This window comes from Oreochromis aureus, linkage group 2 (assembly GCF_013358895.1).
Source record: "Oreochromis aureus strain Israel breed Guangdong linkage group 2, ZZ_aureus, whole genome shotgun sequence".
NCBI classification, from domain to species: Eukaryota; Metazoa; Chordata; class Actinopteri; order Cichliformes; family Cichlidae; genus Oreochromis; species Oreochromis aureus.
This window is the reverse complement of record NC_052943.1, coordinates 33,677,208-33,700,498: the sequence shown is the minus strand read 5'-3', so window position 1 is coordinate 33,700,498 and position 23,291 is coordinate 33,677,208. Positions and strand designations below refer to the sequence as shown.

At 40.5% G+C, this 23,291-nt stretch overlaps 3 protein-coding genes across 4 annotated transcripts; 2 read left to right on the top strand and 1 right to left on the bottom strand.

Moving 5' to 3' along the window:
- Positions 1 to 757: 757 nt before the first annotated feature.
- Positions 758 to 13,826, bottom strand: setd7 (SET domain containing 7, histone lysine methyltransferase). The gene is made up of 8 exons (XM_031734195.2): positions 13,706 to 13,826; positions 11,380 to 11,509; positions 9,851 to 10,052; positions 9,560 to 9,749; positions 8,250 to 8,331; positions 8,041 to 8,158; positions 7,081 to 7,238; positions 758 to 1,702 (listed from the first exon to the last, which is right to left on the bottom strand). Exons 1-8 carry the CDS (start codon positions 13,800 to 13,802, stop codon positions 1,510 to 1,512), a joined length of 1,170 nt encoding a protein of 389 aa, XP_031590055.1. The 5' UTR covers positions 13,803 to 13,826; the 3' UTR covers positions 758 to 1,509.
- Positions 13,692 to 17,696, top strand: mgst2 (microsomal glutathione S-transferase 2). 2 transcript variants are annotated; one of them, XM_031734196.2, is made up of 6 exons: positions 13,692 to 13,821; positions 14,226 to 14,319; positions 15,888 to 15,952; positions 16,834 to 16,933; positions 17,265 to 17,417; positions 17,536 to 17,696. In XM_031734196.2, the coding sequence occupies exons 2-6, from the start codon at positions 14,279 to 14,281 to the stop codon at positions 17,636 to 17,638; spliced, it is 462 nt and encodes a 153-aa protein (XP_031590056.1). In that variant the 5' UTR covers positions 13,692 to 13,821; positions 14,226 to 14,278; the 3' UTR covers positions 17,639 to 17,696. The 2 variants fall into 2 exon arrangements, with proteins under 2 accessions (XP_031590056.1, XP_031590057.1); XM_031734197.2 differs by lacking the exon at positions 14,226 to 14,319 and having other exon boundaries at positions 13,694 to 13,821.
- Positions 17,697 to 18,256: 560 nt separating this feature from the next.
- On the top strand, positions 18,257 to 22,865 carry LOC116315835 (short coiled-coil protein B-like). The gene is made up of 4 exons (XM_031734261.2): positions 18,257 to 18,413; positions 18,999 to 19,067; positions 19,159 to 19,239; positions 20,632 to 22,865. The coding sequence occupies exons 2-4, from the start codon at positions 19,052 to 19,054 to the stop codon at positions 20,772 to 20,774; spliced, it is 240 nt and encodes a 79-aa protein (XP_031590121.1). The 5' UTR covers positions 18,257 to 18,413; positions 18,999 to 19,051; the 3' UTR covers positions 20,775 to 22,865.
- Positions 22,866 to 23,291: the final 426 nt, after the last annotated feature.

Below are 23,291 nucleotides of genomic sequence, written 5' to 3'. Positions count from 1 at the left end.
GATCTATGCCTCATCTCTGTCAGGTTAAATGTGTATTAAGTATTTGTTATTGCACAAGTGGATTTGTGGAGAGAAGTTTACAGAACATTGTTTTGCTGTAAAAAGCTGTTCTTGTACAGCGTGAGTGCGGGTTTACAAGTAAACCTTAGTTATCTCTAAGATCGCGATCTTAGAGATTTTGCTTCGTGTTAGGATATGTACACCTAATCCACACGAACCAAACGTTTAGGATTCAAACGGTCTTTCTATTCTTGCGTCTGTATGGCAGGTACACCGCTCTTATTACAAGTACAGAAGTAAACTGAATCACACAAACCTAGAGTACAGGAATGAAAATATGGAGCTGGATATGACGAGAATATTGAAGCTATGATTTACTTTCAAGTTTACCAAGTAGCCTCCTTGACATCTGAAACCAGACCTCTGAAAACTTTTCTTTAATGACTGTATTTGTGTTTTTCTAAACAATAAAAATATTAATGATAGTGTTGTTTTCGGCCGATGAGATAAATCAGGACAATAGGAATGCTGTCTATGAGCTCAAGCTTAGTAGAAGACGGCTGACACAGGATAATGAGCACATGAGTAAAAAGAGGATAAGAACTCGTCATTAGTCTATCCTCATCATTTTATAAATCAGCAGCGATGTTATGAGGGTTGTTGCTGCTACAGGAGATTCTACCAATTAAAAATCAAAACAAAAACAGTCAAAACTTTCCATTCTTATGTGATAAGATGATGATGCATGCAGACTGGGTTTCCTTACCTTGTACTTTTATTTCTGAGAGCATATGCACACAGATAGTTTGGTTAGAAAAGTGAAACAAGCTCACAGGTGAGTAATGGCAGACATTCCATTATTTTCTCCCAAAGTTCTTAGATTAGAAACTCCCTTTACAAAGCTCAGGGAATACAGTACCTAACCACTTTCAGATCTTAGAAATAAATTAGCCACTGCAATGTTTATCCTGTATGGCAAGTAAACAGATCTGTCAAGTTACACTTTATGAAATGTTTGGATTGGGATAGGTAAATTAGTGCAAATGAAGTGTGGGCTGAACAGTTTGAAACAGATGACACAAATACTGTGGGGTGCAAATAGTGGTGTTTGGAGGGGAGCTCTGTTGGGTAAACAGCAGCTAGAAGACACGTAGAGATGAGTGAGGATTCAGATAGTGGAAACTGAAGGAAGTCATCATTGCACAGAAATCTTGACTTTAGTGATGGTGTGTGTGATGAAGAGGATGTCAGACAGAGCGGCACCTCCAGCCACAGATGCGTCTCCTCTAATATCATTTGGTTTCTTGCATAGTTCTTGTGTTTCTTTGGCCTGAGAGAGGCCTCCAATCATCCTGAATTGCTCAAGTAGTATTCCATTTGAATACTAAACTCGGTAACTTTGCAAATATTTCTCTAATATCAATTGCCACAATGCTCCAGCAGTCTTGTAAGGTGGTAGCACAGGTAGAGGGGAACGTTTTCATTGTCCAGAGGTATTCATCTGCAATCTCACTGTCCAGTAGGAGCCCCTCCTCTCTGCTCAAATGCCTCTAGCTCTCGCTTGTACCAATCAGGAGCCTCTGGACCATTTTTTCCCGTTGGCTGGTGATCGTAACCGTAGGCGACCGTTAGCTCCTCATCTTTTTGCACAGCCCTCAAGGTTCGGATGCACTTGATTGGCCCGAAACGAGGATGGACAAACCTGTGCACACCCAGGATAAACACACATGCGCAAAGTCAGGCAAGAAACACTACTTTGTGATTTCATTGTGAGATATGCTACAGTGAGGTCTGTCATGGTACCACAAGTTACATGCTTAGTATATAACTGGGTCTTGGGACAAATCTTTGGAACATTTTTGGTGTAGGAAAGGTGATATAAGACAGGGCCAGAGGCAGGGTGTACCATAGTCCTATTAGAATCACCCACTGCTCTAAGTGGCAGTGACTGAAAGTGTTGTTTAAAATAGTTTAACATCTTACAAATTTACTAAAGCTATCAAGTTAACTAATAGGGCTGGGCCATATTATACCGTTCACGGTAATACCGGTACAATGTTAGGCAATGATAAGAAAATGAAATATCGCGATAGAATGAAACGTGCATGCGCAGTGCCTTTGTTTTCATACGCACATGGCCGAAAAAGCATGGCAGCGACGGAGAATGAGAAGGGGGAAAGCGGATTGTTGAGTGAAACGGATGAACTAGAATTGGTTTGTAAAAATGGTGCCACTTCAGTGATGTGGAACTGGTTTGGTGTTTGTCCATCAGATACACAACAAAGCACTTTTTTTTTTTGTAGAACATGCAAGCCGGTGTTCCAGATCAACTGGCGTTGGTCGAACAGATGTGTGGCAGTCTTGCGTTTCAGGAGCTGCTACCGACAAACCAGCAAAAAAACCGCCAAATGTGTCATCTGTGACACTTGTGAGGTTATCTCACAAGTGTAAAAAACAAAAACAAAAAACAACTATTTTCTTTAGAGCAAAAAAGAGCAAAAAAATTCTAAAGGGAACATATATTTATTTTTATTTTATTTTATTGGTATTTTCCTTAAATGTGTCAAATATATATTTTCTCATCTAAATGTCCACTGAGCTTTGAGCCAGGGGGCGGTAAAGCGCCTTAACATTGGTTGCCAACCAAGAAGAAGAAGAAGAAGCTGTAAGCCAGGAGGGAGGGGGTGAGTGAGTGAGTGATTCGTTCAACTCGTTTGAGCTGTGAGCCAGGAGGGAGGGGGTGAGTGATTCGCCTTACGCTATGAATCAGCACAGCAAGGGAGGGGGTGAGTGATTCGGTGATTCGTTCAACTCATTTGAGCTGTGAGCCAGGAGGGAGGGGGTGAGTGAGTGAGTGAGTGATTCGTTCAACTCATTTGAGCTGTGAGCCAGGAGGGAGGGGGTTAGTGAGTCCTGAGTGATTCGCTTATGCTATGATTCAGCACAGCAAGGGAGGGGGTGAGTAACTCAAATGTGCTGTTAGCATGCTAGCTGAACGATGCTACTGTGAACTGAGGAGCTATTGTCTTGATGTGAGCTTCTTCTCAGGGTTTTTTCTTCCAGTTCAGAGCAGAAATGTTTTTGTTAAGAAACTGGCTGTTGTTTTTTTCCCCACAATTTTGATTATAAGCTAGATATATTTCTACTAATGGAATTAGTTTGCTAACAGCAACAGGGATGAGTCAGTGAGTCAGTTGTGCTTGTGAATCATGATTCACGAGTCAGTAAAGTGATTCTCGAGTATTGTACGATTCGTTCACGAATCGAACATCACTAGTCCTAAACTCCATCCTCTTCAGGTCCCAAAGTCAAGCGAACACTGCAGCATCACTGAGAGTTAAAAACTGTCTAAATTCTTTCATCTTTAATAAAACGATCAGCATTGCTGCTTTACCAGGTGTAACTATGAGGTTTAACATCCAGGCATCCATGAAAACAGAATTTATTACATTTAACGGAGTTAGAAGTTAGCAGGAAGTTAGCTCACTAGTTTCGCTAGTTACCTAAACATGATATAGCATGTTCTGACTGAGAGATTTCTGAAACATTCAAACGTACAGCTCTGCTATCACTTCCAACATAAATGAAGACAGAAAACTAAACAGCAGTGACGTTTGTAGGGTTACTGAAGTTGGGCTAGCTGGTATATAATGATGTGCTACGTGATCGCTAGCGACACAGCTATGTTAGCATAGCATAAACAGTGAAGCTGGAGGATGAACGCTAACACTTTTCCACTCGATTAAAGTTAATGTGAAGGTTCCTGATGATTAGAGACAAATGCAATCGCATGGCAGGATGCTGTAAACGGACCAAACTTCAGTCAGGAGAACAACTGAGATAATCCATCCACAATACGAGGTTAGTCATTAATACACTGCAACAACATGGGAATAGAGCAGCTGTGATGGAATACAGCATTAATGAATCAGTGGTACAGAAGTGGAGGAAGCAAGAAGAATGAGTTGAATAAAGTTTGATTTATCTGACTGCTTTGTTTCACTTAATGTGTCTTATAATCCCGTGCACCTTATGGTCCGAAAAATACGAATTTGACTTTTTTATTTGGCACACTGCAGTTTAATGTTGCAAAGCACCTCTTTTGAACTTCAGTGGATATTATACATGGTTATGCTCAGGATATGTCAGCCCATTTCTACTGGAAATGCCTTTTGGTTAAACTTTCAGCAAGGAATTTGCATTTGCACTGTTAAATTTTTATATAGCTTTAATGCACATAAAAAACAGCTGCTTGTTTAAGTGAAAATAAATGGATGGGCTTTTTTGCGCTAGTAAAGTTGTGGAGTTGTATTTTTTCTCGCAGAAATTATATCCTCAGTTATATCGTTATCGCATATTTTCAAATGTATATCGTGATATATATTTTTGGCCATATCGCCCTGCTCTGTTAACTAAAGTAAACAGGTGCCTGAATTTATTCTCAAAGCATCTAACTTTGTGTTTTAGAGACTTCTACATTGTGCTCTCAGATGGTGCAGCAGGCTAACGCAGGCTAATACAAGGATAGAATAGATGGAGCTTCCACATGAATTGTACAACAGTTATTCTATTGAATGGGATGGCAAACAATGCTGTAAGCACCTGCTCCTGGAAAGAAACCTTGCTGCTTTACAAAGAAAAACATGTAAATAAATAAATAAATGTGTGCATGATGAGAGTAATGATGGTTGATTGATGATCCTGAACTCAGTGTTTACTCTACACAGGTGAGATAATAGCTGCTAATGCTAATATTTGCCAGGTACTTTATAGAGCTTATAAAAACAGCTACTGGTTTAACTTTGCAACTTGACAGCGCTCACATGCTAAGTTAGCTTTTTGTCATTTGAAGCTCAGTAAAATAAAATAAACAAAAGCGCAATCAAATCACTACATGTCGCTAGTTCAGTCTAGCTCAGTGGTTCTCAGTTCTGACAGGTGGGGCACAAGTTACCTGGCAGAAAAGTCATGCTGAACTAACTTTTATGGCAGAACAAAGAAATATGCAGCAGTTATGTTAATAATATGCGCATCCACTGAAAGCTGCAGCCGCGTGTGCAAGTCGACAGCCGCCTTACACACACGGCTGCAGCTTTTCGGCTACAGCCTGCACACATCAACAACAACAGGACCCAGTTCATTCTGTTTTAAGCCAGCTAGGTGTGATTGGGGATTGGGGTGATAGGCGTGATCAGGTGTGTCCACCTCCCCCGCAGCCGCAGACCATGCCCCACCACAGCCCTGCAGACAAAAACAGGCTCACTGCAGCCACTAAGAGTGAATAGTATTAAACTCTCCATAAATTATATATTTTTCATCTTTGCTTACAAGTTTCTGGATTTCCTTTTAATAAGACTAAGACTGAACTTTATTTTTCCATGTTTGGCAACGTTCACATCCTGTTTAACTTGTTGCTTTTTTGAAGAAGTGCTGCAGACTAATGAAGCAGTCTAGTGACAAAAGTCACAAATAGTTGTTTGAAATGAAAGTTGTTTGTTTAAAACAAAAATTACTGAAGGATTCATTGTGAATGAGTTTATTATATAAATAAAGTTGCAGCTTTCAGCTTTCTGTCACTGTTTTGCTTCGATGGGACATGAAAATTTTTCTTCGTGCTATGAGGGGAATGATGTAAAAAGTTTGAGAACCACTGATCTAGCTGAGGATAAAAACATTCTATTAAGAATAATTCCCTTTTGTATACCTCATCAAAGATTGCTGGATGTCTTCGGGAACAGTAACAACTAGGGCTGGGTATCGTCACTGATTTCAAGAATCGATTCGTTTCCGATTCACAAGGTCCCGAATCGATTCGATTCGATTAAATTCAATTTGAATCTGGGAAATTTTGACAGTCAGAAATATTATAATTCAGATCAGTACATTTACATATTTTTGTATCTATAAAAAGGAAGCTGACACACGCAAGACTTTATCAAAGGTGTGAGCGTCACAGCAGATGCCTTTGTGTCAAAGTAGCTGAAGATAAAACACAGAAAAACATGAAGGTGGTTTTCCTGGCCTGGGATTTTATAAAAACATTCTGCAGTACATCAAAAACAAAAGAAAACCATTAATCAACACATGAACATTACCTCTGACGTTACAGCGGTTTTATTAGAGACACTAAGCGTTTTGCATTTTGCATAATTTTAAAAAGTTTAAATTTGTTCAGTATTGAACGGCAGAAATTAGGTTTTCTTTTCGGAAGTATGTAAAACGAAAAAAAAAACAAAAACCAGCGGCCGACAGCACTGTAAACAACGGTAGACTTGTGCGTAACAAGCAAGCGAATAATGCAGAAAACAGATTTTTAGACGGGAAACTGTTCTTGAAGTACAGAGAGAGAGAGAGAGAGAGAGAGCTGTGCATGAAGTGTGATTTTTATCGTGGTGGAAGCAAAACAGTAAAAGTCAGAGTGATTTCATGACGATGTTTATGTGAAGCGTAGTTTGGATCTTCTTTTGCTGGTGGTTCAGTCAATATTGTTTGGAGAGAGATAAAACTAACAGCTTTAGAATCAGCGCAAAAAGGGCGTGAACACAAAGCGAGGACCCGCCGAAACATCAGAATCAGCGAGCTGTCGGCTTTCAGCCCCGACCGTGTCCGTGCAGTTGTTGTGCCAAAAAGTGATTGTCTGCCAGAAAGTGATTGCCGTCCACGGGAGCGCGCGCAGCCGCTTAAAGCGGCAGCGCCCGTCGGGTGAGAAAGGCGACATCTCACTGATTCTCCGCGCTGTGTTTACGTCCTTGTGCAGAATCCGTGTACCTGCTCTCATTTACTGTCTTAGCTGTTTGGTGGTTGTTGAAATTTTGTGAGGTTTCACCTGAGATTCTGGCGTTTCGGGCAAAATAAATTTATATTAAAAAATCGATTCAGGATTTTAATGAATCGATTTCACGTTATCCAAGCCAGAATCGATTTTAATCGATGAATCGATTATTAAAACCCACCCCTACTAACAACATTGGTGGTGCATGACTATAGAAAGTCTTCAGCTGGTCACTTTGTAATCACATTGGGTTTCTTTCTTTTTTTAAATGTCAGACTCTGCTGGTCAACCTGTCAGCTTATACTCACGGGTCATATTTGCAGTTGGGGATGAAGGAGTGGTTTGCTTTATGACCCAGAGACGCACAGTATCTGTCCGTCTGGTCAAATGGCTGAGGGACATCAATCACGGTATCCTCATCGAGTGAAATTGTGTTTCCATTCAGTGCCCAGTCCCTGCTGTCCACCTGATGAGTCACAGATAAAAACAAAAAGAAAACACAAATGCATTTAATGGGGATAATACTACATACATGCAAAAACATAGCATTCAACACAATTGATTATCAAAAGAAGCCTCATGTTAATCTATGATTTTTTTGGAGAGACTTAACACCTAACCAGTGGAATTCTGCCAGGGCAAGCAGAGGAGCACTGCTCACCCAATGAAATCTAGAAATCGACATCAGTTTAAACCAAACTGAACGTTATCTTTCTCCCTGCATTTTAGTATTAGTAAATGGTAAATGTATTTGTATAGCGCTTTTCCAGTCCCTAAGGACCCCAAAGCACTTTACACCACCAGTCATCCACCCATTCACACACACATTCACACACTGGTGATGGCAGCTACATTGTAGCCACAGCCACCCTGGGGCGCACTGACAGAGGCGAGGCTGCCGGACACTGGCGCCACCGGGCCCTCTGACCACCACCAGTAGGCAACGGGTGAAGTGTCTTGCCCAAGGACACAACGACCGAGACTGTCCGAGCCGGGGCTCGAACCGGAAACCTTCCGATTACAAGGCGAACTCCCAACTCTTGAACCACGATCGCCCCCAATACTTAGTATTCATAAGTATTCGCAGTTTTTTGTTTAGCATCAACTTTTAATTATTTTAATCAATAGTCCATAAATGTTAGAAGAATGTGAGCTGAGATTCAAATAAATTAAGATATTGAAACTTTTATTTTTTAAAATTAGTTTACTTTCACTACCTAACTACTCTTAATAACCTTGGTGCATTGTTTGTGGTCTGCGTTTCATACCTCAGAGTGGGTGATGCGTACTCCATTGTAAAAAGCCATCACAGTGTTGGCCTCAGCATCTGTCTTGGCGAAAAGGCCCTGTCCTGCTCCTTCGATTGTAGAGTCTGCCACAAACACTCTGACAAACAGGGGGGTAAGAGTATGAAATACTGACCATGAATTCAAGAGGAACAATCTGGTTGGTCAGGATTCCTATAAAATGTATCTACCTTTGGCTCTCATAAGGATCTGGAAGCAGAGTATGGGTGGCGATACAGGTGGATGTGGATTTGTCATACGAGTACACAGGACCTTTAAAAGAAGATTGTCACATTAGTGGGATTCTTTACCCACAGGCCTTTCTCCGTGAAATACAGGTGGAACCACATTAACCGGGGCCAGAGGAAATGACACGGGCATGGGTGGTGGACAGGACAAGCAAGGCAACCATTGGCTAACGAGTGAAATGTAAAAAAAAAACAATCAAACTTCAATTAGAATGATATCAAAGTGACAGTAATTCCTCTACATACATCTCAGAACTGTTCAGTCACATTAGCCATCTTAAATAAACAGTTGCATCCATGGCTCCTGCTGGCTTTTGGCTCTTGAAGCTAGCCTAAATATTAATAGTTGTTGTGTCTCACGTTTCTGCAGTTTTCATGGCTGGACACTGACCAGCTGAGAGAAGAGCAGCACTTAGTGCCTGCACATGTACATTCTGGACAAACCTGTGCTCACCAATGGCAGTGAAACAGAAGACTAGCTACAGACAAGTTTGCCAATCAAGCTGCCCTAGGCTCACTTTTACATCTGTCCATATTACAGACATGCAAAAAGGTAGTGGCAGCAAGTAAACAGTCAAATCACACTGATGTATCATTTGGACAGCATATGTGATCATGTGATGTGAAGAAGTTAGTGTACAACTTAAAGCAGTTTTAATAAATCCTTTAGAACTTTAAGAGGGCAGCTTTCAAGAACATAAGATCAACTCTTGGAGGTTTAACACAGATTCACAATTTGGCTCGACCGAAAACTTTCATATTAGCATAAATGAAACATGAACTTGATTATATGTTAATCTTTTTAAACCTGGTAGGAGCAGAAAGTAAAGCTGTCCAGGCAGAGAGCAGCAAAATGCAAAGGAGAGACTTTCACACAGGAAGTAAAAATTATGAAATGAGATGTTTTAGTCTGGTCCATTTGTCAAGCTGGCAAGCTATTAAACTGCTAAACAATTTAACAGATTGTCCATGTGCACGATTGAGGTTTCTACTGTGGGATTCATTAAGTTTCCAGTATATTACATTGCATTGAAGCAATCCATGTCATCATGCATTATAGCATAGCACAGTTTCTTGATAATAAATTTATTATTATTTATTTACATCTATGCTTTATCCTTTTGCATCTTGAAAATCTTGAAAAGGTCAATTTCTTATTAAATACATTAACTCCTGAACCATGTACCCATAAACAAAAGTCTCTACAAACAAATACCAACTCAGTCTAAGTGGATGTTCGCGTCACTCCTTACTATTGGGGCTGATTTCGAAGCGTGGTCTCCCAGTCTGGTTGGAGATGACAGCAGCAAGTTGAGCCTCAATCAGCTCCCCATCCACAAAGCTTCCATATAGAGCCGTTCGACCATCAGGGTAGATATACGCTACGGAGTCACCAGTCATTTCCCCGTCCTCATTTACCTCCCCAAACACACAGCCTCTGTCCTAGACGCACCACAGTACACGCCAACATGCACAATACACATGGTTAGAAATACTTCTGCTATGTTCTGTATAAGCTAAAGTTAGACAGTAAGCTGACTCACAGGGTAGTAGACCCAGCATTCCCCACAGCGGTTGTTGTCTTTGTACTGGCCCTTGAACACCAGGTGACCCTCGCCATCGAACTCCTGAGCAGGCCCATTAAGCTCTCCGTCCACATATGTCCCATTGAGGACGCCCCCATCTTCGTAGGTGTACACTCCCTGGCCCTGCAGAGCATCATCTACATAGAACCCCTCTAAAGTGCTGTGGGAGGGAAAAGAAGGACAGCTGCGATTAAGATTTTTAAATTTAAAGTCTAAATTCAAACTTCAAGGTGACAAAGGTTCTTAGTGTCTCGAGTATTTCTTTCTGAGGTTTGTCTAACTATTCCCTCTTATTCAGGATTTAGTCCTGAACAAAACCAGTGCTGAAATTCTAAAAAGTACAACATAATATAATATCATTATATCAGCCATATAATATCACTTATTAAAAAACAACAAACAAAACTTTTTCAAATTTCTGTGGTATTATTTTGAGAGAGGTAGTGGTAGTATGGCATAAAATAACTCATATTCTACAATTAAAACTAATTTGGAAACAAATCTGACGTAAAGTTATAAAAGCTATAATATTCTATAATTCAAGAGAGCATTTTTAACAAAACTGGCAATATATTTCAAAACAAAGTCTGAGTCTACTTAACAGAAATACAAAAAAAGGTTAATGGTTACAATGTATACTGCAAGACAGTTTTAGGGGTTGTTTCAAAAGGAAATGACATCAGTTATGATTTTATGATTAAATTGGACAGGTTTGGTCACAGGTGTTCTGACAGCCCACAAACAGAATGTGTTGGTATATCTGAAATCTGGAATGGTGCCATTAATAATCTATTCCATCTACGGGGCAAGCCGCTCAATCATGTGTCGTACTGTATGTTTGGACTTAAAGGAGGAGAGCAGTTGTTTTCTTGTTTACTTGTGATTCCACTGCCTGTAATCCAGTAATGTTTGTAACTGTAATGCTCAAGAAGTTTACTCCGTTTTTCTACTGAAAAGCACACATGCATTAACACAATATTAACAAGTAGGGCAATAACACGATATGAACAGAGCAAATGTACTCACAGTAAGAATACTTTGACATGTTTGTATGATGCAGAGAAGAACAATCACAAGGATTTCAAAGTCTCAAAATCTTCTATTGGCAAATAAATAAATATGTAGCTTTGGAAAGGTGCCATTACAAAGGTTTTGGCCACAGCTGTATTAACACAGATGTTCACTTATCACACAGCACACTATCACAGTGTCTGAGTCTGACTGCTCCTGCAGTGTTACACTCTTCTGCTTGGAGGAAACTGGCCGCTGCTTAAAGCCATGTCCTCTGCTGCCACTTGCATAATGTTAATTTTCTTTTATTATTTCCAGTATATCCACAATAATAAGATGTTTGTCAGATAAATGCAGAACATACATCTTCCATATCTGATAGTGACAGCGGTCAGATATAGTAAATGTTTTTAATTCATCCCCATCAGTGATCCTAACAGATCATTTAAGTACTTAGTTTGTAATGTTTACAGTACCTTCCATCAAAGAAGAAGAACTTGCCCTTTCCATTTTTCTCTCCGTGGGTGAAATGTCCTTCAAAGCGATCACTGGACGAGTAGGTCACAGTGCAGAAACCATGGGGCTGACCATCTTCATCCAATGGACCTGAAAATTCATGCAGAAAATATGTTTCAGTATGATGAGGATGTGTTTTTATAATGAATTCAGGTTATCTGAAATAGATCCCAGATAGGCCCATCCATTTGTTTTCATGGATCTACCACAAAATACTCAACAAAGCATGTTCAGCTGATTTAAACGTGTACTACAAATAAAGCCTGTAAAGGTTTCGGTTGAGGTCCTCGAGCCCCTTTCTTAAAAGCCTAAACCACTTCCTGTATCTATTGTTACATTTTATGCACGTCCTTCATGGAGCAGCAACAAGACCCATCAATGTATACAGAGGCACCTGGCTAAAAGGTCATGTCAGTCTAGAGCTCCAATAATTAGTTTTGCTAATAAAACGAAATAGTGACATCTCTATTTTTTACTCTGGCTTGGTCTGCTCCAACAACTCATAGAAAAACTCTTGCTTTAACCATTACGTGTAACCAAAACATCAGGTGTGATTTGTAAAGTATGAACCAAAGTCTATTTAGCGTAGCTAGGTCATTATTTTCAAAATTCTCACAATAAACAAAGTATCCTTGAATGTTCCAGAAGTACAGTGTAGGTTACATCAGGTGGTTTCTGCAGTGGTGCTGACATAGCTCAGCAGAAACACTGGATCATTACATATGGCGATACAAATTAGAGCCCAACTGATACAGGGTTTGTTTTTTTAAAGACTGATACTCATATTTGGTGATTTAGTAACCTGGGTTTCCAGTATCACAGGTTTTATTTTCTCTCAGACAAATCAAACAGAAACAGATTTCCTGACATTTGTTACTTGTAGTTATTTAATAAGATCCTGACAATGCAAATTAAAAAGCAATGAAGTTGAAGAGTGCCCTCTGATGGACAAACTGCAACATCAACACTCAAAGTTGTTGAGTGCATCTCCCATCTCTCCTTTTTTATTGAATTTATAGGTCGGCCAATAGCAAATATTATCCCATAATAACCGCCTGCTGATAAATCAGTCAGGCTCTAATGCAATTAAAAATCAAACACTGTTGTTCCTCTATGTTTAATTACACTAAAGTTTCCTTCAAAGAAAACTCGAACAGAAGAATAATTCAATCAGTTCCCATTAGTTGTTAATGAGACACTGAACCAGTTACAATATTTTACTTCAGTCAGGAAATGAAACGGCAATGCTGGTGACAATACACCAACTAAAATCTATTTTATCTATTTGTAAAATCTATTTTTAAATAATAACAACAACAATAATACTTTTAACCAACCACCAATAATCGTGTATTCAAGTAACAATAATATTTCTTAATATTCGTTGTGTTGGTTTGGTTGACAGCATATTTGTACATATTTATTACAGCCATCTTTCACTCAGAGTACAGATAACTGAGATTCCACCAAATGAAACTAAGTTACAGCTAGAATATATAAAAGGAAAACAAACAGCAGTGCAACACGATACTATTGTATTTGCAGAATTCAGTAGGCCAGACTTCCAACGTGCAAAGCAGTGCTGAGTCAGGGAAACGGGTTAAACCGTTTCAACCACCGAGTCAAGGGACAGTTATTTACTCGGGGTGGGTAGAAACCCGTTACGACGGTGTTGGGGCTTTTAAACAACCCCCTGACTTCCTAAAGCGTGTCCAGTGGATTTCCTTTGAAAGAGCACTGTGATTAGCTCTGTGACGGGCTGTGTGCTAACGGGGGCTCAGAGTAGGGTCCGTAGCTTTCAGCACTGTGTGCAGCACAGCGGGGTTTCTATTAGCCCGGGTCTCCTAACGCGACAGCACTACTTTACTCCGACACAGTGAAATCTCAGTCCAGCCTCTGAAGAGGGAGAAAGAAGCACCACGTCACCCGCGTGTAACGGTGGTACTAGTTTTAACAAAAAGCGCAGTAACGAGTGCAGCACTAAAATAAAAAGTAACATTTTGTGTCATTCTGCACTTCCTGCCCTGCTGACTAAACACAGCAGCCACGCTGGCAGCGGAGCACACAATACCCCACATACCGCCCTCACGCGCCTGTCCGCGGATCTCCTTGTCAAACAGAGGGCCTGGCGCTCCGAGCTACCGAGCAGGCCCGCCGACAGATCCACTCATGAAGATTTGTTTAAAGAGAATCGACAGCACACAGCCAAAGTGCTGAGAATACCTTCTCCACCGTGCAAATGCAGTCATTCACGGGTACACGCCACTAATGGCAGAGGTTACGTACCTTCTACAACCTCTTCTACATTTTCATCATCGCTGTCCATGCTGCAGGAGACCGCTGTGACCACACCACGGCTTCGACTGCTTTTCCTGCCACCCATGTGGCGTCGTTTGGGGACGGTAACATGACAACCGGCGACACGTTTTTCACATGCCACACGTTTAGTGGGCATTTTCACTGAGCAGTAACTTGCACGGAAATATAGCGTGTTTATATAAAACTAGTAGGTCTTTATTTAAAACGTCAAACTTTATTAAGAATTTATTATTAAAAATAAGAGATCTCAGCGAGCTTTCTTTTAGAAAATCATAATAGTAAGTAAACTGACAGTGCAAGTAGATTTCCCCCAGTAGAGTAGAATTTATGTAAACATTTAATGGCATTTCTTAGCTCTCTCTGCTCAAAGTGTTTTTTCCTACAAAAAACAGTGTTTTGAAATAACCATTATATAAGGTCACATTTCTCCTTCTTTCAGCATTAAGAAGAAAAGGTCATCTCACCCTAACCTTGTCTTTCACACCAGCATGTCCTCCTCCACTATCTGTGAACGTCCTGTGTGGTCTTCCTCTTTTCCTCATGCCGGGCGGCTTCATTTTCAACATCCACGTGCAAACTTGGTCAGCTTCATCACCAAAGCAGTCCACCTGAGCTGTCCCTCTGATGTGGTCATTTCTAATGTTGTCCATGCTGGTCACTCCCAGGGAAAATCTTAGCCCCTTCAGCTCTGCCACCTGTCTTTTTGTCAGTGACATCACTTCCAAACCAAACATTATAACAGGTCCTAATGTTATTTTGTAAACCCACCCATTCACTCTTACTGCTATCCTTCTGTAACACTCTCTGCTTCACCTCTCTAGGAAATGTATGCCTCTTTAGATGGTTGACTCCTGGTATTTCAACCTTTCCTCCTTCCCTACATCTACTCCTTGCAGCTTCAGTTACACCTGCCTTCTTTGTATGTCTTCATGAGCACTCTCAACAAACTGCTGCTTACTGACCATCATCTCTCTAGCTTCTACTTCATGTTATGGCTCATCAGCTTTATCTTCCTATAGCTGCTACAGCTCTGCACATCATCCTTGTTGAAGATCAGTCCCAGAACACTTCTTCTTTTCCAAAACTGTGTTAAATAATCTGGTTTAAAAGTCCACTGCCCTCTTTCCCAGACATCTCTATACCGCCACATATAAATCATCAGTACTGACTACCTTTCCACAGCCTCTTCATAACTGCCCTCACTTCCTCCTTATACTTCCTGATTCATTAACATTCCTTTATATGTCATCCTCTTACTCTCATTTTCTTCAATCATCACTTTCTCAAAGTACTTTCATGTCCCCAACACACTCCCTTCACTTGTTAGTAGATTTCCATGCTGTATTCTTAATCACTCTAAACTCCTGCACATTCTTTTCAGCTTAGTCGAAGCAATCAGTACAAGTCTCTTTCTCCTTTTGTGGTGTCCATCCCCACATACAACCCATTATGTGCCTTTTCCTTTGTCACCTTCCAGTACTCCTGTCTACTTTTGCCCTCCTTAACACCATACCTATCCAACACCTTCTCATTATCAATTTTCCTTCACCTACAAATCCACTAAATCAACCAATCACCACTATCTCAAAAAAAAAAAAAAAATCAGTGGTGAAAGCTTCCATACAGATGTAATCATTACTTTCTCAAAGATTAAATACATACATTATATTTTGTCGTTGCGTTCACATACAATTGCAGTTTGTACAGCATTGTACTAAATGACTATGTTCATGCAATCTAAGACATACCCACAAAAAAACTCACACTGATAACAGTGCATGGTATACAGTGGCATGATAAATGAAGCTAGAGCTGCTGTAGTTAAGGACCATCACATTTTATTGTTCAGTTCTGTGGATGCATTTATACATATATGCCTATATGATACGCTGATGATAAATTAACAGCAGGTATTAATGCTTTAACCAGTCTTTTTTTCTTGTGGAGTGTTAGTGATAGATTTCATAGAGAGCCCTTCCCACCCATGGCAGATCTTTAGTTGCACAAGAGTCACGGGACTTGCTTACTTGCAGAACTTGTGGGATGTGCTAAAGTCCCTTTGCCCCAGGAAGTACCTCCTATTTGTTATGTAAAGCTGACTTTGTTTTTAGGAGCAAACTGTGAGGACGGCTGTGTTTTTTCCTAACAGTGCGATGGAAACAGACTCCCCTCTTTTGTTGGCTGCAGTGTCCCTGCTGTCAGCTCTGCACATGGGTAAGTAAAACACGGCAGCTTAATGGATGTTGTGCAGGTCAAAATATTGTCCCAATTTAATAATAATGTGGGTGTGTTTTGCCACTCCTGTGGTAGGTACTGTGCAACAGCAAGACTAGGCAAGTTTTACACTTAGCACTCCACTTATTTAGTGATCATCAGATCACGTCTGAGATGTGGATTTCCTCTTGTCAGCAGCTTGAACATGCTTTCCCACACAGAAAAGCACATACATTCTAAATGCAAACAATATCCTTATTATTTTAAATGTGTGGATTTAACTTTATACTACTTTATTGATTTATACTGAGCGATCTGCTCTTTTTGCACATATGTTGAGCAGTATAGGTTGCCATCTTTTATATTATTTTGACACTTTGAATCTTCCTTACAGCATTTCTCTGCCCAAAAAATTGTGTGCAGGTTCTTCTATCACCAGGCCAGTGTTAACCGGAATTCTTGATCATGGCTGTTGTTGAGATGTTTGATGCATTTTCTAATGTGGAATGATTCTGAGGAGAATCTCAAAAACATGATAATGCGAACATCACGGCTCACCGTGAAGCTCAGAATATCCTTCTGGGTAGAATCTAGACTCTGCAGAGCATTTGGACAACTATGAATCTGCTTTGAGATAGAGGAGCTGAGAAGTACCTGCTGTTCAACGGACACTTTGTGGAGTTCTGCTCAGTTTTATCATGGTGGTCTACAGAGAGAAGTTCATAGCTTGGATTTTGTTCCGATGTGCAATTTTATCCCTTGAAAACAAAATCTACAATTTATTAAACTGTGCAAAAAAATTAGGCAGCTAAAATAGGAAATATACTTGTGAATTGTACAAAGAAAAATGTAAATAAACCTCAGTCACTGTCTCCTCTCAGGCTACCTGACTCGGCGGGTAGGAAGATCCAGGATGGCTCACAACATCTTACCTCCTGTTGTCACTGGACCTCCAGAATTTGAGAGGACATTTCGTGCACAGTAAGAAGACCTGATTGTAATGCTGTAGTCAAATGAACACAAGGGTAAAACTAGTTTAAACAGACTACTTTAAACTAGTAGTCTGATTACAGAGTGATATGGGAGAGAGGGCAGTGGAGCTTAACATAGTTAAGGAGAGTCAGAGGAATGGCTGAGGAATGGAGAAACAGTTTACTGGTACCATACCATGAAGTTATTCAAAGGAGTTTCTGAAGCTAGGATAAGAAGAGAGCTGACGATCGGTGAGCAGCAGTATGGCTGAAGGAGCAGTGAGAGTAGTGACAAGGTGGAGCTCCAAGGATGTCCTAACATTACCTGTGTTTGTTCTCAGCCAGAACTGTGTGGAGTTCTACCCTCTCTTCCTGGTGTCGCTGTGGACCTGCGGTACCTTCTTCAGTGAGGTGTTTGCAGCTGCAGGAGGGCTGGTCTACATGGTCGCTCGACAGATGTATTTCAGCGGATATGTCACATCCGCCAAGAAAAGGTCTTTCATGATACTGAAATACCAAATATTTAAAAGCACATGGTGGCAGCACTGACTTTAAAGTATTTTAATGTGTGACCTTTTACAGCACGCTGACTGAGTACTCTCTGGTTTGCAGGTTACCTGGCTTTATTCTGAATTTGGTTGTCATCGGCATTCTGTCTCTGCTGGGTTCGATTGGAGTACTGCATGGAATACTATATAAATACTTTCTTATCTAACTTTGAAAAATGTCATCAAACTGTGCAAACCAACAAATAAAGTTCTTTGTATTTGGCAGAAGTTTTTATAAAATTATTTTCCAATGTTCATATTTTCAATTCTTTATAGTTTAGAGTAGGTTTACATGTTCAGTTGTTGTTGTTGTTTTTTAACTTGATTCAGTGCTGTATATTTTTCCTTATTAATATACTGCGTTTGCTATTTACGATTAACTTTTGAATTTTATTGAGAGTTAACTAATTTTTTCTCTGTATACTTTTAGCTTCGTTTTAGTTCATTAATATAATCTTGGAACAAAGACATATAATAGTATAGATATTTGTTATATTCAACTGTGTGACCGTAGCCTGCAACGCTTATCTAAAACAACTCTCCGTACGCTACGTCCAGATGAACAGAATCAACTTTTGGAGATTTACTTTCCTGGATGATTGAGAATGCATCAAGATATCTAAAACAACATTTTCCAAGTTCTAAAAAGGAGTGGCTTTAAGCAATTTAGCTTCAAGTGTATAACACCTTAAGTGTTGTTTACGGCAAAAACTGTATACATTGAAATAACTGCAAACAGTGGAAAAAAGAAAAAAAAAACTATTCTGATGTCGTTTGTCCCAGCGAGTTGTACGTCGCCTCCTGGCGGCAGTGGCGTGCAACTGCATGATCATAGCCAACGAATTCTAGCACTGCTGAGAATTCAAGCAGTGCTAAATTACGCTTGTCTTTAATTTTCCTCGTCACATTTAGCACAGCAACGTTTGTTTTTCACATCGCCGGGTATGGGTCCTTTCATTTTACAGCTTATACCTAACTACGTGTGGCAGCTAATTTTAAACAGCATCTGGCTAACAGTTATTAGCATAGCAGCAGCTAGTTAGCAACACACCGTTAGCACGGTGTGGTTTACTTTGGCCAGCTGGTCTCTTTGGTCAGTTTTAAAAATACCCGTGGTTCACGTGACCTTTAGAAGGGTCCGATACCAGACAAACCTGCGGTCTTAGGGTTTAGCTATCAGTGTTATTAACGCTGTTGTAGGTTAACACATTTGTGGGGTACTGTCTCTCAGTCACGGCGCTGCACTCGTGTGCTGAGAATAATAAACTCTTGTTAAAATGTGTTGTTATTATTATAGGTGTGGCAAAAATGATGATTAAAAAGAATTGTGTGCACCGCATGACAACAAAATGTAAGCGTTTACTGCCGAGCGACAGCAGAGGCAGCTGCCCAGAGCAGTTTTGGTAAACAGCATTTCATCCTGTTGTGTAACATAGGTGTGAAAAGCTGTACGGTCGTTTTCAAGCAAGCCTTTTCTACAGAGGACAACCTAACTTACAGATATTTAACTGTCAAATGTTCCTGCAGTGTCCCCGAGAGTCGCAGCCCTGCATTCCAAAAGGGAAGACGAGTACTTCACCATGAGCTCAGAGGATGGTGAGACAGCGCGCGCGCTCGCGCGCACACACACACAGTGTGCATGTTCACTCTTCTCTCTGTGCCTGACGGCTCCGTTCGCCTGCTGCAGGTGACATGGAGAACCAGGCTGAGCTGGAAGAGAAGACCAGGCTCATCAACCAGGTGTTGGAGCTTCAGCACACTTTAGAGGGTAGGCACGTGCAGCCTCACAGCTGTTACTTGCTAAAATGGAAAATGAATGTTTTAAATATAAACTGTAAGGTTTACTGTGGGGTGGCTTACACTCGTGTTGGACTGTTAAACGTGATGCAGCTCTGCAGCTTCATGTCACGCTGGGATTTTACAGTTTGTAGATGAATCAGAATACTTTATTAATCCCGAAGGAAATTAGGGTTACAGCAGGCAGCACGCTAATGGCACATGCGCAGTTACAAAGGAACCTTCTGACCAAACTTACACAAACAACACATTGGGAAGACATGTCAGAGAGGTAGGCTGATAGGAAAAAAACAACGAAAATACATAACATGAGGTGAGAGGAGGAGAGAAAAAAACTCCACTCAGACTGAGCTCCTAATGGGAGAACAGTTTGAGAACAGAAAAAAACACCTCAGCACAAAAAGCACATGACTATCAATACACCATAGACAATCAATACACAAGACAAGCAACAGGGGTGGATAAAGGGTAAGAGAGAGCCGGTGTAGACAGCGCATCCGGTCCTGCAGCATGTCTGCGCTGGTCCAGTCGACCGCCATCTTCCCCGGGAGGGGACAAGCATCGAAGGCGTAATGAAATGAAATTGTGCATTCACATTTTTAAAAGTTGCTCCTAACTTTACACACTGCAGATGGGCTTTTAGTGGGAAACATCAAACTGTTGATTTGTCTATGTGAAGGTTACTCATAAATGTATGTGTACCAGCAGAATGTTCACAGATTGATAACACACAGGAACACTACATCACTCAGAGTGGATTTGAGCTGAAGTGCAGGCAGTTTAGCATCATTCTTTCTAAACCAGCGTAGTTTGGCCTGTTGAACTCTACACCGTCTGGCTGATGGTAGAAAGTCATTCTGAGAGTTCTGGAGGGATTCACTCTCCCTCTTTAACTGACAGAAAGCTGACTGTAAGGACTTTTCAGACTCATAGTTTTCATCACAATCTGAACCAAACGTGGTAACTTTAATTTGAATGACACAGGATGGTTCAGAAACTGTGCTCCTATTAAAGTGTGGCAAATAGGTTTTCACAGCAGGGACGTGGTGCATATGTGGTCATAGAAAAGTTCCCAAAAATTGTATTAAATGTATGTACTAAATAATCAATAATCAGAAAAAAAAAAGATTTTGCACAGTGCTTGAACATCAGTGGGGCAAGCTGACCAACCCTATTATGGTTAAATATAATTTCCCCGTTGCACGTGCAACACTGAGATGTGTTGTGTGAACACACACACACACCTTTATTTTATGTGTTTGGGGAGTAATGATGATGTTTTAAACTGTAATAAATTAGTTTCCTACCCATGTAGTTTCCACACTCCTGTATGGTTGACTGATGTTTTTGTTGACGTGTTCAGACCTGTCTGCTCGAGTCGATGCTGTAAAGGAAGAGAACCTGAAGCTGAAGTCAGAGAACCAGGTCCTGGGTCAGTACATTGAGAACCTCATGTCGGCTTCCAGTGTCTTTCAGACCACTGACACCAAGAGCAAACGAAAGTAAGGAGACCGTCAGAGAGGCCTGACCTAAATCCACCCTTCCACCGTCCCTTAACAGAGCCCAGACCGTACCAGAGGACTGGACTCACGGACCCTTTAATACTGCTGAAACCCGAAACCCGTTTCTCTCTCTAACGTGTGCAAATAAGGGAATTTGTTGTTTTTGTAATGTGGCCGCAGTGGCCAGTGTTGCATTCATCAAAAGAGAATGTACAGAGGAAAAAGAAGAAAGGGAGACCTGATCCAGAGCTGCACATTAATATTAAACCTAACTCACGAGCAGACACACACTTCAGCTCTGTGTGAGGTAGGACAGCTGGCCTGAATCCTCTTCTTATATCTGAGTGCCTGAAATCTGTGCAAGTCATCAGACCTACAGAAGAAAAACATGCTTTGCTATGTTTTTCCCACATAATGAGTCCTATTTCATAAAGTACAATTCTGTGAAAAGGTGTTCAGCACTTTACTAATTTCTCATTTTCTTTGCATATTTGTTACAGATCATCAAAATTTAGACTTTGGAATTAGTAAAATGCAATTTTTAAATTATTATTACAAATGTTAAAGCTATTCAAACCAACCTATGTGGGAACAGTAATCCTGACTTGATCCGACTGAGTGACGTGAGAGACTCGCTGCCAGTTAACACAAATGATTGACAGCAGTTTTTGCACAACCACTTATTTGGTCTTTGGGGATAACAACAATAGGTAGGGACAGAAAGGTAGGTTTGGATAGTTTATTTCCCTTAAATAATCAAATCATCATTTAAAAACTACATTTTATATTTGCTCCGGTTATCTTTGTCTAAGATTAAAGTTTGATCTGAAACATGTAAGTGTGACAAATATGTAAAAGAACAAGACCTCAGGAAGTGGGAGGAACATTTTTACACAACACTGTCAATCCCATTTGATCTTCTGGAAAATCCAAATGATGAGATACGACTGAAGCAGCTCTCACCTGCTTAACTGTAACACCAACTCCGTGACATCACAGTTAGTCGGTTCAGCTATGTTTGCAAACTCGTGGCACACAAACAGGAAACCGGTGAGATACCTGGAACTAGACTTTCTAGAATCCTGTTGTGCAATCTGTTGATGTAAACAAAGAAACCAGACCTAATCAGTGTGTAAGATGGGCTTCCTGTTTAAGTGAGGTTGAGTGCTTTGAGTTTCAGAAAAGGCATCTGGTAGGAAGACGTAAGAGCTCAGCTTTTGTGCCATGTTCATATATTCAGACTTTGTTTTTTGGCTTTTTGCACACAAAGTAAAGACAGAAGTGCAATGTTACACTGGCCCTTTGTGTATGAGCTCTGAAACAAGCTGTTTGAACTCGTGGTTAGGTTTCTTCCTTCAGGAAACCTGCCGAGGGGCAGCACACAGGTCTTGTGAGCTGTACTGCATGTACGTTTCAGAGTGATTAAATAAATAATGGTTTGATTTTATATGACTATCCTGTGAGTGTGACAAAAAAAGACTAAAGTCTCAATGTTGCCATGCACTGAGTGCTCACAGATGCAAATCAGCAAGAATATTAGATTAGCTTCCAGTCAGTGTGGTTAGTGTTACAGATCTTCTGATACACAGGAAGGCATCACCGAAGACTGAAACTGGATTAAAATTGTCACAGGTCAGATGATGCTTTGACATTACTGCTCCTCAGCGCTGCACACAGGCCTTACAAAAAGAAAACTTCCACACCACAGATGTTGAAGCGTTTACATTCTGTCTTCTGCTCTCGATACTTGTTAGTGAGGAGCATGGCTTGATCTAAAAGGGGTTTGAAACACCTGAGTCAGTATTGCTGCCGTTGCTACAGCTCCAGTAGATCTTTGAATGGCTACTTTAGTTCCAAACTCCTGGTCTTTGTCATTTCAGCCTGATGTCACTGCTTGTCTCAGGCTGGGATTAAACAACACTAGTGGCACTGTTTGAGTTCACAGCTAAAACCATGATGTGTCATTTTGATTTGAGCCTGTGTGCACTGATTGATGAAGCTTCTCTCTAACCATGCTGTGTATTGTTTACATTTTGTTCGATTGCCAGTTTGACTTGGCAAGTCTTAGTTAAATAAAGTTACGATCTTTTCATGACGTTTCTAAGTGTATTTCTTGAGCTAACAATCTCTTTGTTTTTATATTTGCTGCTCACGGGGTCAACTAAAGGTGCTCACCAGGACCTGATATCATCCATTATGCATTTAACAGCTGGTACATGAATAAGAACACACAGAAAGGTGGTCAAATAAAAAAAACAAGGAAAGAAATTTTGGTACATTCAACTATATAATAAGAAGAATAGGTGCAAATGATGTATTTTAGCAGCAGGGTTCTAGTAACAAAATAACCAAAGATGCAATTTAAAATAGTTTCTTTGCTACAGTGTTACTTCTAGACAACACTGGATCGTCTATTGAGTTTGGTGCCTTTCTCATGCTTGAATGGTTCATAGATTTACAGTATGCTAAGTGGCTTAACAAGAAAAAGATTCCTCTGGAAATGGTCAGTTACAAGGACCAG